The sequence below is a fragment of the Sparus aurata genome, chromosome 11 (genome assembly GCF_900880675.1).
Source record: "Sparus aurata chromosome 11, fSpaAur1.1, whole genome shotgun sequence".
Taxonomy (NCBI): domain Eukaryota; kingdom Metazoa; phylum Chordata; class Actinopteri; order Spariformes; family Sparidae; genus Sparus; species Sparus aurata.
The window spans coordinates 17163210-17179597 of record NC_044197.1 but is presented as its reverse complement, the minus strand read 5'-3'; the positions used below and the strand labels follow the sequence as shown (position 1 = coordinate 17179597).

General features: G+C 41.6%; 2 protein-coding genes across 3 annotated transcripts; one reads left to right on the top strand and one right to left on the bottom strand.

The window, feature by feature from the left end:
• Positions 1-884: 884 nt before the first annotated feature.
• Positions 885-5937, bottom strand: ctbs (chitobiase, di-N-acetyl-). 2 transcript variants are annotated; one of them, XM_030433419.1, is made up of 7 exons: positions 5685-5937; positions 4232-4370; positions 3748-3956; positions 3427-3598; positions 3243-3340; positions 1814-1975; positions 885-1407 (listed from the first exon to the last, which is right to left on the bottom strand). In XM_030433419.1, exons 1-7 carry the CDS (start codon positions 5796-5798, stop codon positions 1219-1221), a joined length of 1083 nt encoding a protein of 360 aa, XP_030289279.1. In that variant the 5' UTR covers positions 5799-5937; the 3' UTR covers positions 885-1218. The 2 variants fall into 2 exon arrangements, with proteins under 2 accessions (XP_030289279.1, XP_030289281.1); XM_030433421.1 differs by lacking the exon at positions 5685-5937 and adding an exon at positions 5460-5620.
• Positions 5938-7113: 1176 nt separating this feature from the next.
• LOC115590775 (vitellogenin-2) lies at positions 7114-16036 on the top strand. The gene is made up of 34 exons (XM_030432169.1): positions 7114-7161; positions 7561-7581; positions 7703-7854; positions 7987-8238; positions 8322-8483; positions 8571-8719; positions 8807-8957; positions 9052-9209; positions 9287-9452; positions 9537-9662; positions 9751-9969; positions 10072-10289; positions 10376-10473; positions 10559-10683; positions 10948-11049; positions 11139-11258; positions 11352-11538; positions 11618-11711; positions 11826-12011; positions 12093-12243; positions 12382-12598; positions 12698-13185; positions 13266-13310; positions 13397-13465; positions 13570-13776; positions 13868-14010; positions 14106-14244; positions 14343-14472; positions 14574-14757; positions 14891-14985; positions 15078-15172; positions 15266-15431; positions 15574-15735; positions 15825-16036. The coding sequence occupies exons 1-34, from the start codon at positions 7122-7124 to the stop codon at positions 15935-15937; spliced, it is 5130 nt and encodes a 1709-aa protein (XP_030288029.1). The 5' UTR covers positions 7114-7121; the 3' UTR covers positions 15938-16036.
• Positions 16037-16388: the final 352 nt, after the last annotated feature.

The following is a 16388-nucleotide window of genomic DNA, read 5'->3' as shown; positions in this document are numbered from 1 at the left end:
AGAAGCTGTGTGTAATCTGATAAACTGTGATGTCCAGTGATGTCACTCAGTAGCTAAGTTGCATTGTGGGTAATGAAGACTTCAGGTTGTGAAAAGCAGTCCAGCAGTCTAACCTACACTGATCTAAGTCAATACAGCAGAACAGGATATTGTTTTTTTTTTTTTTTTTACTCCAACAATGCAACTGAGCCACTAGGCGACATCACTGGAGGAAATGTATCAGATTACATGTGTGCCACAAAAGGCGCAGTTACCCTTTAATATGCCATTTGATTTGTTAGTGATGCTAACACTGTTGACTTGTCAAAGGTATCAGGTGCTGTAAGCTAGCTGGTATAGGAAGAAAGCTAAAAAACTTAAATGCTTCAGAAAATGTACGCAAGTTTTGTATTTCTGTGCCATTCTTTTTTGGAAATTTTATTTTTACTTAAAGGGTAACTCCACCAATTTTAGACATTAAAGTGTGCTTACAGGTCTTAAGGAGTACTGCTGAATGTGCGAACAAAAGTTTAAGATGAATTTTGTGGCTCCAGAAGAAGCTGTGTGTAATCTGATAAACTGCCTCCAGTGATGTCACTCAGTAGCTAAGTTGCATTGTGGGTAATGAAGACTTCAGGTTGTGAAAAGCAGTCCAGCAGTCTAACCTACACTGATCTAAGTCAATACAGCAGAACAGGATATTGTTTTGTTTTTTTTTACTCCAACAATGCAACTGAGCCACTAGGCGACATCACTGGAGGAAATGTATCAGATTACATGTGTGCCACAAAAGGCGCAGTTACTCTTTAATATGCCATTTGATTTGTTAGTGATGCTGACACTGTTGACTTGTCAAAGGTATCAGGTGCTGTAAGCTAGCTGGTATAGGAAGAAAGCTAAAAAACTTAAATGCTTCAGAAAATGTTTTATTCTTGAAAATTTAAAGTGCACAGATCTCAGTAAGCTCAATCAAAAACACTGTTTGTGCCCGTCACGTTACAATGATTGGTTGTAGAATGACAGTTGCTTCTGTTAGCACAGAGGAATGTCTGAGACGTTAACTACATTCAAAGACAACAGCAATAAAAGCCACAATAAACCCTGAAGTGCAAGTATGCGTCCCTGAACTCAGAGAGAAGTCTCACCCCATTACTGCTACAGAAGGATATATTGACTTAGCCACAAACGGCAGGCTGAGCAGTAATGTGAATTTCTGCAGCAGTGTTAACTGTTTCCCAGCTAGCATCCTAGGAGAGCATTCCACATCATTGCGGTCTGCTGCCTGGCGACAGGCTCATCACTGTAGTCCAAGATGTTGCCATTCCACATGCCAATGCCCCTCAAACCTTTAGATGTCACATAGTCCGCCTTTGGACAAATACTCTCTGGGTCATCATACCAAACCTGATGAATCTGTCCTTGCTCGTCCTGCGAGGGGAAAAAAGTGCAGATGACTTACAACAAAATGAGAACCGATGAAGGTGCCATCTTGCGGTGTGAGAAGACTTTAAGACTCAATGAAACGGTGCTCAGCAGTAATGTTTTATTGCTTTTTTGAAGTGGTGATTTGTTTTGTGACACTGTGGTAGCTCGGTTGGACGCCAGCACTTGAAATAAACAGCTCTGTTTGAAATGCCTGCCTGATTTGTTGAGTCATGAAAAAATTACCTGCAGTAGTCAAGTTTGAACTTGGCAGAGAGAAAAATGATACGTAAAAAAGGAACCCACCTTGCTAACCAATAAAACATTTAAGCTCGAACCGATCCCTACCCCTACATTTTAAGGCAAATTAAAACAGTATTAAGGCTTGAACTATAAAATAAAGACAACTTACCTTGTAGTTGAAGTAAGGAGCCCGCTGCTCGTTGTCCCAGAGCCTGCCGGACAGTGAGACGTTGACCTGTTTCATGATCCACTTGTATGTTTTCTGCTTTCCAGCTGCATCGCTGCAGGGGGCTCCGCGGAAAGGAACTTTGGCTATATAACATGTTCCCTCCTGGTAGTGGAGAAGACATAAAGGAATATATGTGTTTACATTTAACACAGAACAAATTACAATATCCTGCAATGGTGAAATAAGTGTAAATAATGCGTTCCCTTCAACAACATTTGCTGTAACATATATCATTCAAGAGCACAGGTAACAGGGAAAAGGGGTAAGTCACAAAGGCGATCCTTAAATTAATTATATAATGCATTAAACCAAAAATCTGGTGTGCTTTTTTGTTTTTCTTATTTTCAACCAGTCCAATAAAAGTACCAACATAATAATACTGGCTTAATCAGACTTCCCTCTCACTCGTCTGTTTCTGCTGGAGGAATTAACTGGGAGATGAACATTACATAAATAACAGTGAGGTCAGATTGATACACATTCAGAATTTATAATGCTAACTACATGCATGATGCTAACATGAGGCAGATGGGATTGCTATTAGTTTTACATGCATTTGGTTATAAACTGAAGTATTTGACAGGTATGATGTTTGACCAGAAGATGGTGCTAGATGAAAAGTGAAAGGATCTTCATCATCCTGAGGTGGACACACATTTGTTTCACCTGAAACCACAAATGTCAACCTCAGGATGGCGCTAGTAGAAAAGCCAGGGATTAGCAAGTCATTAAAGGGACATTTTGGCATTACGTTTCAGCCATTGCAGCCAAGTGGACAGATTTTTAAATTGATTGGGAGATCATTTACACAACAAAACATGTATTTATAGGGCCCAAGTTTAAAAAAAATTTAATTCCCTTTTAAGATGTATAGTCTGGAGACCATGAATGTCTGCATCACATGTGTCAATACATCCAGTAAATGTTCTTTAGTGAAAACTTTGACCTGCTTGTGATGCTAGCAGAAAGGTCAGAGGATCACTAAAGGTGTTAGGATTAATGCTGTGAGGATCATGAATGTCTGTACATAATTCTAAAAATGTCAAACTGCTTGTGGCTGCTGGCTACATGAAAGGGGAACACCAACATCAAACATGTGATATGTTTCACGTTCACAAAGTTTGGTTTGATTTTGTTAATGGAAATGTATGTCTTACTTGTTTGTTAAAATCTTACTTGTTTGTTAAAATCTTAAACACAGTTTAATGTAAAGCTTTTGTCTCGTCTCATATCGACGGTCACATTCAGCCTCTGAGGACCATGAATGTCTGTCAAAAAAGTCATGATACTTGTCACGAAATTGAAGCCATGTCGGTAAAAAAGTTAACCGCTTACATTTGTGTAGCATTTTAATTGAACGATATCTTACCTGGGTGAGGTTGACGCATGGGTAGTCATAGCCGTACCATGGCATTCCCATTACCAGCTTCTTTCGATCGATCCTCAGATTCAAATATTGGTCATAAGCTTTAAAGAGAGATAACAGGCAGTTCATATGTGGTAATGACTATTGTCTGCATTAACAAGCTGAACTGAACTACAGGACAACAAACCATTCAGTGTCTGAGAGAGTGGGGCATTTGCCATTGCGATACAGTCGCCCATGATCTGGCTCTGTTCATCATAGGACATCACAAACAGCAGGTCGCAGGATTCAGCGATGGCTACGTAATCATAGCAGCGCTTGTCGATGCATTTTGGTGACCAGGCAACATCAAATGAGACCTAGAGATCAGGATAAGAAACAGCACTTTATGGATTAATTTTGGTTAACTCTTATTTTGGGCGATAGAGAGGTTTGAGGCTTTCACTGAATTTAACAGGAAAAGGAAAAAGAAAATGGCCAGTACAATGATATCAAACCACTGTCTTGCCTGTGAACCTGGTAACTCCCTGTGGAAGGCCTCTGTGGTCTCTTTCACCAGGTCTGTCAGAGCATAATACTCTGGTGACCCCTCCTCCACTGACTGTTCAATGTCAAGGTTGATCCCATCCATAAACTGACTCTTGGCCAAGTTGACCTTCTCTGTTATCCACGCTGTCCTGTTATCTTGGTCCACAATGTAGGAGAGGGGAATGTCACCTGTTCCCACCAACAAAGAAAGACAGAGATGGACATGATTATGAGGAAGGCGTATCGATTAACTGCTTCCACTCGTGCCGTCAGCAGTTCGACACGAAATGTGTCAGGAATTGGTTAAAGAAATTAACAATAAGATTCACTGAGACAGTGGGAGCATTTACAAAAACAAAACTATCATGTGGGTGCTATAAATGTATCCTTTGACCTTTGTAAAACTGCTGGTCAAACAATCATGACCAATTCATCCTGCAGCTAAGTGCGAAAACTCACTCTACCTTTGAGCACAACCCGAGCTCCTTTAGAGTGAGCGTAACACATGAGTTCAGGGTCATATTTTCCAAACGTTGCCACTGTTGTTACCATGCTCCAGTTGTAGGACTTCCATGCCTTTCCACCCACATCAAACACAAACACCTGAAAGAAACACAGATAACAACATGGACACATGACTGTGAGATTAACTGCTGCGATTCATATTTATGTCCCATTACATTTTTCTTTTCAGAATTTTTTGACTGACAGATTTCCAAATAGGAAACTTCTATAAAACAATATTTTGTCCCAACATTTGGAAACATTTTCAGACAAAACATTATCAAGATACTAAAATAAAATTTAAAAAGTAGTAATTTTACTGGATTGCAGCTGAGAAGGGTCTATTTGTAGAATTTGTCAACTGTAAATTACTGACTATTGATGATCGAATAGCTACAAAAAAAAATGTTCTTTAAATCAGCACGTTCATGTGTGATTCTGAAGCAACAGGACACACCTAACAGAAGTCCAAGAGGCCACATGTGCCTAAAAAGAGGAACCCTCTCAAATATCACATGTCAAATAGCCAAACACAGACACCGCAGGAGTGGATAAAGAGGAACAACAATCTAAATGTGAAACTTTTAAGGATAGTAGATAACTAAATAGTGCTTATTTTCATACAACCGATACATTCATGCTTTCCTGTCGCTTTGTAAATTCCTTTGTCATGAAATGGCTTAAGAGGTGATATTTTGTCTGCACAGTTCCTTGAGTAGACATTTAGGATTTAAGAAATGAGTTTTAGCATGTCTTGACCATGATAAATTCAATCCTCTGGAGGTGACTATGCCAGTTTAATGCTTACTACCAGAGCATAACATTTCATGGACCTCTATCATAAGACATCAGTTTTATGACAGTCATGGGCACAAGAGGTTGGTGATGTATTTTTGCCACTGGGCAGAAACTTCTCCCCCGCTTCCTTCTTCAATCTGTCTGAGCAACAGAACAATCGATTTGTTATTTGTCTTCTCTGCAGTGTGGTGGAAGTTTGATAAATGAGCATGTAATGTGTCATTTCGAAATGCGACATCGACAGCAAAGAAACATATTTAGTTAATACTACGAGTTCCATTTCGATTGATCTAATTAATCAATATATTTATCTCAAAATATTTCAGATAACGTCACACTTGTCAGGTCTGAGCTGTAGAAGCAGCTTGGCTGCCATAATGACCATCTTACCGTTTACACTGGTCATCAATAACCTACTAATCGATCACTGTCAGTTAGCATCAGCTCCAAAGACATGAACACCTACTGTTATGTTTACATACTAGCTAGCTAAGTTGTCAGTAATGCGTTGAGGATGTTTGATGGTGGTGGAGGTTCAACAACAACACATTGCGACTGTTGTTGGTCGTGATTTTGACGAGCTAACGTTTACTAACGTTAACTGACGTTAGCTACCTCAAAGTCTCTCTCCTGTCGGATGTGCAGACAGAGCTCGGGTCTCTCACACGGACAGACTGCAGCCCTGCAGGCCAACACTGTAGACGACAGCAACAGAAGAAACCAGGACATTCTTGGACCAGCACGCGGATTTAAAGTTCAAAGTTTTAGTGAAGTCGGTCCAGTTTCAGCTTGACTTCAAACTGTCCACAACTCCCGTTAGCTTCGTCACCTCTGTACGGGGGCTGACATGGTACAAACTTCACACAGACAGCGTACAGCGCGAAGTTGTTCGTAAAATGAAAACACTTAAATTAACTTTTATGTTGCCATAACTACTATATACAGAGTTTAGCATAGCTTGGCATAAATCATTACCTTAACCCTCATGCAAATTATACAAATAAATAGTAATAATAATATGATAATAATACAATAAATACGCAGCCCCCATACTTGTACAACAAAATTTTAAAAATACTACATATTAATCTTTATTTATCACTGGGTGACATTTTTTATCCAACTTCAGTCCTGATACTAACTACTAAATATTCATTCATTTTCAGGATTTTAACCCTCTTAAACACCTTTTAACCCTTGTCTGTTTACATGATGCCACTGGTGTTGTTGTTTTTTTACACTACATAGTTTTATTTTTATTATCATTTTTATTATTATTAACCTCCAGCACACAGATTCCTAGGATAGTTGCACAAAAACACAGGTAAACTCACAGGTGACATATAGAAAGTCTGGCCTCTGGCTGTATAACATGTGTGGAAAAAAGAAAAATAATTCAAATAAAGGACAAATTGAGAGAAACATGGATATACTGAGACCAGAACACAAAACAGCAACGATGTACTGTCACCGACACTCACTGCTTTGTTTTCTGCTCTCAGTTTCATCTCAGCTCATTTTGCTCCCAGTTTGTCCTTTTTAAATTATTTTCACTCAGGTGTGGGCAATTATCTTCAACTTCAACCTTTATAATGGGGAAACTGTATGCTGAGGATTATGAAGAAGGCCATATATGCCTCGCGATTGCGACTCAGCTTTTTTTTTTTTACCAGAAGAGTGCCTTGGATTATTTGTTCTCAACCAAAGAGCACCTTAATTACTTTTTTTGTATTATTGTGTTTTACTTTCTGAGCACAGAGTTTTTTCTTTCTTAAACAAATATATGTTGGATTGCTTCCTTTTGGCATGTCAACACTTCAGGATCAAGTTGACAAAGTTGCAGGTTGTGACACATAGTCAGGTTAAAACAACTTGACATTTCTCCATTTGTGTGTTACACTGTTTGTATAATCTGTGTGTTCAGGGCACTGTAACACCAGTCACAGTGAAATCTGATATTTATTTAATGGTACATTTCGATGGGCACACAGTCAGCAAAAAAAAGGCTTTAAAAGGGAAGCCTCCGGTTACCATCATTCACATTCACCAGCCATGAGGGTGCTCTTACTAGCTATCACTGTGGCTCTTGCCGGTAAGTATGTCTTTGTGCATTTACTGTGAATTCAAACTTAGATTAAACTTAAAATAACAAAAATTTTTGGGAAAATGTTTTTTTGTAGAATGAGATAATAGTACAGGGAAGCACAGGGGAGCAATTCTACACAGATATTGTGTTTTATTTGGAAAAAAGAAATTAAATAAGATACTGACTGATAATAATTGTATTTTCTACTACTGCACTTGCTTAAAGTGTAATGTTTATATATAACCAATGCTGCAACAGAAAAAATAGACATTGAGCTCTTCAGTTATGCCAAGTGTCAATTTGCTAGTATGGAAAAAAAGTCTATCTCCATTTTCCTTCACAGTTTTTCAAAACTTATTTTTCCTTTATGAACTCCAAAATAACCTGTTTTTTTCTATTTTATAGCTGGCCACCAGGTCAACCTAAGTAAGTTGTCACTGTATTCCATTAAAAATGTAAAATTAAACAAAAATTTGATCTCAGTTTAAGAATTTCATTGAAGAGTAAATGCATTCACTCAAATTGGTTTTCTTGTCTACTATTGTAGCCCCAGAGTTTGCTGCTGGAAGGACACACATGTACAAATATGAAGCATTTCTCATGGGCGGCCTGCCTGAGGAGGGTCTGGCACGAGCCGGAGTCAAAGTCCGTAGCAAAGTTCTGATCGGTCCAGCAGCTGCTGATGTCTTTATACTGAAGGTAGAGACCTTCAAAATGTTTTAACACTATTCATTTATAATCAGTAACAAGTTAATTAGAATAATGATTCTCGTGTTGCTTGTAAACAATCAAGTGTTCACAATTAATTCAAACTGTCACTCCTCCTCACAGCTTGTTGAGCCTGAAATCTTTGAGTACAGTGGCATCTGGCCCAAAGATGCTTTCATCCCAGCCACCAAGCTCACCTCAGCCCTGGCTGCTCAGCTTTTGACCCCCATCAAGTTTGAGTATACTAACGGCGTTGTGGGCAAAGTATTTGCCCCTGCTGGCGTTTCTGCAACTGTGCTGAACCTCCACAGAGGAATCCTCAACATCCTCCAGCTGAACATCAAGAAGACTCAGAATGTCTATGAGCTGCAAGAGGTCTGAATGACTCGTTTTCATAGTTTTAACCTATGAAATGCTGCGATACTTAAACTGACTTTAAATTGCTTTTTGCGAACCAGCCTGGTGCTCAGGGTGTGTGCAAGACCCACTACGTCATCAGTGAGGACGCAAAGGCTGATCGCATCCTGTTGACCAAGACCAAGGACATGAACAACTGCCAGCAGAGAATTCTTAAGGACATCGGCTTGGCTTACACTGAGAAATGTGTTGAGTGTGAGGCTGTAAGTGCAATTTCTTTCTCCTTTCATACTCTCTAATAATCTCTGGGACACTGCCGGTGTGATGACATTGTGGGTTTGTCAATACAGAGAGGAACAACCCTGAAGGGAACTGCTGCTTTTAACTACGTCATGAAGCCAGCAGCCACAGGTGCTCTGCTCCTGGAGGCAACTGCTACAGAGCTCATCCAGTTCTCACCTTTCAACATCTTGAATGGCGCTGCCCAGATGGAGGCTAAGTATGTGGATTAAATGAGAAAAGAAGCATTTCTCTCAGAACAAAGTGCCACAGTATAGACTGATGTATTGCTTATCTTTACTCACAGGCAAATCCTGACCTTCCTGGAGATCGAGAAGACCCCAGTGGAGCCCATCAGAGCAGAATATCTTCACCGTGGATCACTGCAGTATGAGTTTGGCAGCGAGCTTCTCCAGACACCCATCCAGCTTCTGAGGATCAGCAATGCCGAGGCTCAGGTACTTTAAGAAATATTCCCTCTTAACCAGGTTGTTGTTTAATTCATCCTGTAGACACAGACTTTGACACAGGAAATATTTTGTTTACTGATAGATTGTTGAGATTCTGAACCACCTGGTGGCCAACAATGTGGCCAAGGTCCACGAAGATGCCCCTCTGAAGTTTATTGAACTCATCCAGCTGCTGCGTGTGGCCAGATTTGAGAGTATTGAGGCCCTCTGGACTCAGTACAAAACTAGACCAGATTACAGGTAACTGCAATTTTCATTCCATGAAAGATGAAGAAAAATAGTGCTATTGATAATATAATAATATCTCTCTTCCCTAGGCACTGGATGCTGAATGCTGTCCCTGCCATTGGTACTCACGTTGCTCTGAGGTTCCTCAAGGAGAAGTTCCTGGTTGGTGAGCTGACTATTGCTGAAACTGCTCAGGCCCTTCTGGCATCCGTGCACATGGTGACAGCTGACATGGAGGCCATCAAGCTTGCTGAGGTATGTCAATACTAATGGTTTTCTTGAGCATTTTGTTGATGATGTGAGAAGAGAGAGAGGCATAATCAGTTCTTTATTTTTCAGGGCCTGGCTATGCACCACAAGATCCAAGAAAACCCAGTTCTGCGTGAGATCGTCATGCTGGGATACGGTACCCTGGTTGCTAAATATTGTGCAGAGAACCCAACTTGCCCTGCTGAGCTTGTGAAGGTATGTATCACTTTTACATGTGTTTTATATGACTGAAATTGACTTGAAACACCTGTTACTTGAATCTTTTTCTCTTCCCCTCCCACAGCCGATCCATGAGATTCTTGTCCAGGCTGTCGCCAAAGGTGAAACTGAGCAACTCATTGTCGCCCTTAAAGTTCTGGGTAATGCTGGCCACCCTGCCAGTCTTAAGCCGATCATGAAGCTCCTACCCAGCTTTGGCACAACTGGTGCTTCCCTGCCACACAGAGTTCACATTGATACTGCTCTAGCCCTGAGGAACATGGCTAAGAAGGAGCCCAAGATGGTGCAACCTAATTTTCTGATTCCTTCCATTATTAAGAGCAAATGCACTCCAGAGCTATTTTTTGGAGCAATTTCATAAATAACATTCATCTTTGTGAATTAGGTCCAGGAAATAGCTGTTCAGCTGTTTATGGATAAGGCTCTCCGCCCAGAGCTCCGTATGGTCGCTGCTATCATTCTGTTTGAGACCAAGCTGCCCATGGGTCTGGTGACCACTCTTGCTGATGTCCTCTTGAAGGAATCAAATCTGCAGGTCGCTAGTTTTGTCTACTCCTACATGAAAGCCATGACCAAGAACACTGCTCCCGACTTTGCCTCTGTGTAAGAACTGAAATATTTCATTTTGCAGTTTCTTGCCATTTAAACATGTCAGCACCTAGAATCTCACATAATTTAACTCTGAACAGTGCTGCCGCTTGTAACGTTGCTGTGAAGATCCTCAGCCCCAAGTTCGACAGACTGAGCTACCGCTTCAGCAGAGCACTCCACTTCGATGCCTACCACAGTAAGAGCACAACAGCGTAAAAATTGTAATGAGAGATTTCAAATCATTTTGAATGTGTGGTTTGACAGAGAATTTCTCCTTGCAGACCCCTGGATGATGGGTGCTGCTGCCAGCGCCTTCTACATCAACGATGCTGCAACTGTTTTGCCAAAAGCCATAGTGGCCAAAGCTCGCACCTACCTGGCAGGAGCTTATGCTGATGTTCTTGAGGTTTGAAAATCATTTATCATGTACCAGGTTAACGCTTTGAAATGCTCATATATGTCTGGCATGCCTTCCAGTCCTATCAACCTTTGGGTAAGGTTAGGGTTAAGGAATTAGCCTTTTGGATTAATGTCTACACCTCAGGCTGTTAACCTTCGGATTCTGGGCATTGGTAATTTTCAAATTAGATACATTTGCTGTAAATATCGGCTGTAATTATATGCAAGGTATAATTTGTATTGCTATATTGGCTATTTTGCCTTTTTCCAGCTTGGAGTGAGAACTGAAGGAATCCAAGAGGCCCTTCTGAAGGTCAACGAGCTTCCTGAGAAAGCTGAGAGGATTGCCAAGATGAAACAAGTCCTGAAGGCTGTAAGTTCAAGGGATCTTATTGTGCAATCAAAGTGCAATTTGTTTGTAAAAGCTTTGGTTTTTAATGTACTATTTCCTTCCCTGCAAAGCTTTCTGATTGGAGAGCTCGTCCCACAAGCCAGCCCCTGGCTTCCATGTATGTCAAGTTCTTCGGACAGGAAATTGCTTTTGCCAACATTGACAAAGCCATCGTTGATCAGATCATTGAGGTACAACATCTTCTACTGCACACATGACAGCTAAATAATCATTCTATTGTGAACTCATTATCTGATACCTTGTTGATAATTTCATGTTTACAGCTTGCCAGTGGACCAGCAATTCAGACTTATGGCATGAAGGCTTTGGACGCTTTGCTGTCTGGTTTCGCCTTGCATTATGCTAAACCAATGCTGGTTGCTGAGGTTCGTCGCATCCTTCCCACCACTGTCGGTCTCCCCATGGAGCTCAGTTTCTACACTGCTGCCGTGGCTGCTGCATCTATTGAGTGTAGGTTTCACTGGTGTAGCTTAACTGTTGCTGATTGCCAAAAATATGTAGACTGATGCTAAATATGTGTTTTTTATAGTCCAAGCAACTGTGTCACCACCTCTGCCTGCAAACTTCCACGCTGCCCAGCTTCTGAAGTCTGATATCAGCATGAGGGCTGCCATTGCTCCAAGGTGATATACTTGTTGCTTACTTGAAAACTATTTACACTCCTTTCTTAATCAGTTTGATTACCAAAAAAAACAAAAACCCTCAGAATTCAAGTTAATGTTTTATGTCCTTTGCAGTGTCTCCATGCATACCTATGCAGTTATGGGAGTGAATACCGCTCTGATCCAGGCTGCCCTGCTGTCAAGAGCCAGAGTTCACACAATCGTTCCTGCAAAGATGGAAGCAAGAATCGACCTGATCAAGGGCAACTTCAAGCTTCAGTTCCTTCCGGTTCAGGGCATCGATAAAGTTGCATCTGCACTGTATGTACTTAACATCTCCAGGCAGCATGTATCACCAGGTTTTCAATCTTTTTCTAATAGTATTTTTATTGTCTTAAACAGTGTTGAGACTTTTGCTGTCGCAAGAAATGTGGAGGACCTCGCAGCTGCCAAAATGACACCAATGATTCCATCTGAAGTTGCAACACAGCTGTCCAGGGAGATCTTCACCTCAAAGATTTCTAGCAGAGCATCTTCTCTGGCTGGTGATATGGTGAGTATGAGTCAGTGAATAGAATAGAATAGAACTTTATTGTCATTGTACATTGTACAACGAAATTGACCACCTTTCGCAACAAAAACAGCTACCTTACTTCAAATTAACATGGTGTCTTCTGGTGTCGTTTCACAGTCAGCATCATCTGAAATCATTCCCGTTGACCTGCCAAGGAAAATTGCCAGCCAACTGAAACTCCCCAAGGGCTTTGAGAAGAGAATGTGTGCCGCAATTGAAACCTTTGGAATCAAGGCATGCACTGAGATTGAATCTCGCAACGCTGTCTTCATCAGAGACTGCCCACTCTACGCCATGATTGGAAAACATGCTGTCTCAGTAGAGGTTGCTCCAGGCAAGTGAGATGGATGACTCGTATTACTGATAGAAGGTTTTTTTAAGAAGCTGCGAAAACATAGTATCTTTTCTTTTCTTCTTTACTTTTTGGTTGCAGCTGCTGGACCAGTCATCGAGAAGATTGAAATTGAGATTCAGGTCGGAGATAAAGCAGCAGAAAAAATCCTCAAGGTGATCAACATTAGTGGAGAAGAGGAAATTCTTGAGGACAAGAATGTGCTGATGAAACTCAAGAACATCCTGGTTCCTGGTCTGAAGAACAGAACATCAAGTTCTTCCAGCTCCAGCTCTAGCTCCAGCAGGTCTCGTTCAAGCAGCTCCTCCTCTGTGTCATCCAAGTCCTCCTCCAGCTCCTCCTCTCGCCGCACAAGCAAGCTAGTCGACGCTGTTGCACCCATCGGCACGAGATCCAAGAGACTGACCAGCAGCTCCTCCAGCTCCAGCAGCTCCTCCAGCTCCAGCAGCTCCTCCAGCAGGTCTAGCCTTGGCTCAAAGAGTTCTTCCCGCAGCGCTTCATCCAGTCGCTCATCCGTCAAGTCCAGCTCTTCCAGCTCCAGCTCCTCCCAGTCCAGCTCCCTGTCCAAGGTGAGACAACTGTAGCTCTATTAAAAAGACTAAATCATAAAGTATGTGCTGCAATTAATCGACTTATTTTTCCATTACAGCAAGAACTGAAGGCGATGAAGTTTATCAAAAGCCACATCCACCAGGTAATAATCTGTTTGTTTTGAGACAGCTGCATCATGTACTCTGTTTGAACACGTTAAATGTTTTTTTCAAATTTCTTTGTTCGCAGCATGCCCTCTCAACAGCCCACGCCAACAGCAAGAGCAGTGCCTATAGTTTCGAAGCCATCTACAATAAGGTAAGTCAACATACCAAGCCTTTCCAAGACTCTTGTACTCAGTGGGAAACAAAACAAAACGTTTATAAAACTCATCAACGTCAACCTATTGTTTGCACTATAAGGCCAAGTACCTGGCCAACGCCATCACTCCTGCAGTAACCATCCTCATCCGCGCTGTGAGAGCAGACCATAAGGTTCAGGGATACCAGATTGCAGCTTATTTCGACAGAACTGCTGCCAGAGTGCAGGTCATTTTCGCTAACCTGGCCGAGAACGACCACTGGCGAATCTGTGCTGATGGTGTGAAGCTGAGCGACCACAAGCTGATGGTGAAAAAAACAAACTTAGATTTGGTTACATTGGAAAAAGTAACAAATGTGTATCATGCTTTAGATGTTGACTGATTTAAATTTCTCTCAGGCCAAGATTGCCTGGGGCATTGAGTGCAAACAATACATGACAGAAATCACAGCTGAGACCGGTCTTGTGGGTAAAGAGCCTGCAGCCCGCCTGAAGATTTCCTGGGAGAAACTGCCAAAGAGCATAAACCGCTACGCAAAGGAGTAATGTCAAAAATGAATGTAGATTTCAAACATTTTCATCCGTTTTTCGAGTAAATAAAAACTTTAAAATAACCTTAATCTTTATGTCTGCCTAGGATCTCTGAGTACATTTCCCGCATGGCTCAGGAGGCCGGAATCAGCCAGGCAAAGGTCAAGAACAATGCTAAACAGATCGAACTGACTGTTACTGTTGCTTCTGAGAAAATGCTGAATGTCGTGCTGAAGACGCCAAAGGTACAGTTTTACCTGCACACAGAAAACGTCTGCATTGTACTGTGTCAACCAGTTTGTATATACACACTTTTCATAACCATTTTGACGGAATATTACAGATGGCCATTTACAAACTTGGCATTGGTCTCCCCCTTAATCTGCCATTCGGAGACACCGCTGCTGAGCTGGAAGCATACCAGAACAACTGGGCTGACAAGCTCTCCTTCATGCTCACCAAGGCTCATGCAGGTTAAGACACTGGAAGAATCACTACTGCTAATCATACTGAGGCTGATCCATAGACAACTAGTAGAAAACTGATACTGATTAATCTTTTCTGTCCTCTCCAGCTGAGTGCACCATGGTCAGAGATACTCTGATCACATTCAACAACAGGAAATTCAAGAACGACATGCCCCATTCTTGCTATCAGGTTTTGGCTCAGGACTGCACATCAGAACTGAAATTCATAGTTCTGCTGAAGAGGGACCAGACACAGGAACAGAACCACATCAATGTCAAGATCGCAGACCTGTAAGGACAAGCAGTATTTATGTGTAAATCTTTTGGGGGAAAGACAGACAGACAGACAGACAGACAGACAGACAGACAGACAGACAGATTCTGGAAATTGACAATAAACTGTGTTTCAATTGTGTTTCATCAGTGATGTCGACCTGTACCCCAAGGACAGTGTAATGATGGTGAAGATTAATGGAGTTGAAATCCCCATCAACAACCTGCCATATCATCATCCTGCAGGTTTTTTATTTTATTAATTAAAATTTAACTGTCAAACTCAGATTTTTTTTATATTAGCTGAGAGCTAAAAAATCAAATATTTGCACTTTCAGGCAAGATTCAGATCCGACAGAGCGGTGAGGGCATCGCTCTCCACGCTCCCACCCATGGTCTCCAGGAAGTCTACTTGGATCTGAACACACTGAAGGTGATACAAATATGGCTTCTTCTTTAAATTTAGATCTTATTTGACTTTGTTTCAAATCAGCAAACGCTGAAATGTTTGGGTTTTGTTTTTTAGGTTAAAGTTGTGGACTGGATGAGAGGACAGACCTGTGGAATCTGTGGCAAGGCTGACGGCGAAGTCAGACAGGAGTACAGCACACCCAACAAACGCCTGAGCAAGAACGCAGTCAGCTACGCTCATTCCTGGGTTCTGCCTGGAAAGACCTGCCGTGATGCATCAGGTAATTATAACAAACCACGCCAAATCAGTGTTTAATTAACTATAGATTAATTACAACTGGGAAGAAACAATACATAAGCTAAGGACAACTGTAGTGAAACGTGCTTTTGCACTGTTGACCTTCCTTTTTCACCCTTCTCCAGAGTGCTACATGAAGCTTGAATCTGTGAAGTTGGAGAAGCAGATGATCCACCTCGGCGAGGAGTCCAAATGCTACTCTGTTGAGCCCGTGCTGCGCTGCCTGCCCGGCTGCATGCCACTGAGGACCACCACCGTCACTGTCGGCTACCACTGCGTGCCTGCTGGTAAGTCTGCGAGAAACAGTCTTCACAAAACTGACTGATACTACATGTATCTTATCTTTAACTGCTTTACTCTCTCCATTTTTTCATAGACACCACCCTGAACCGCTCTGAGGGTCTGAGCAGCATCTACGAGAAGAGCGTCGACCTGAGGGAAACAGCAGAAGCCCACGTGGCCTGTCGCTGCACCGCTCAGTGTGCTTAACATCTTTGCCTTCAGCCATATCTTGTTTTATTCTGTGTTACATTGGAGCGCCCTGGCTATTGTTTATCTGTAAATTTAAATAAACATCAAACGCATCAAGAACATGTTATGTGAAATCCTTTACAGACGCAGCTGCTAAACATCAGTAAAACAAACTGAAAGTTCACTTACACTGAGCGATCATTCTTTATGATCACCACCGTCCATGTTAATATGAAACATAGTTCATATGTTTAAATAAGCAATCCTTAAAAATAAGGCAATGACATTAAAAGAAAGCTCATCAATGCTACATCACATTTTTCCACCTTTTCAAGACCCCAAATCTACAAAACACAAATTGCCCTTGGTTTTCCAAATGCATCACATTGAACGTGAACATCTCCTCTCCTTCTCATCTTTGGTGGCAAAAGTAACAAAAGTCCAGAAAGGGCAGGGCCCTTTCTTCCTA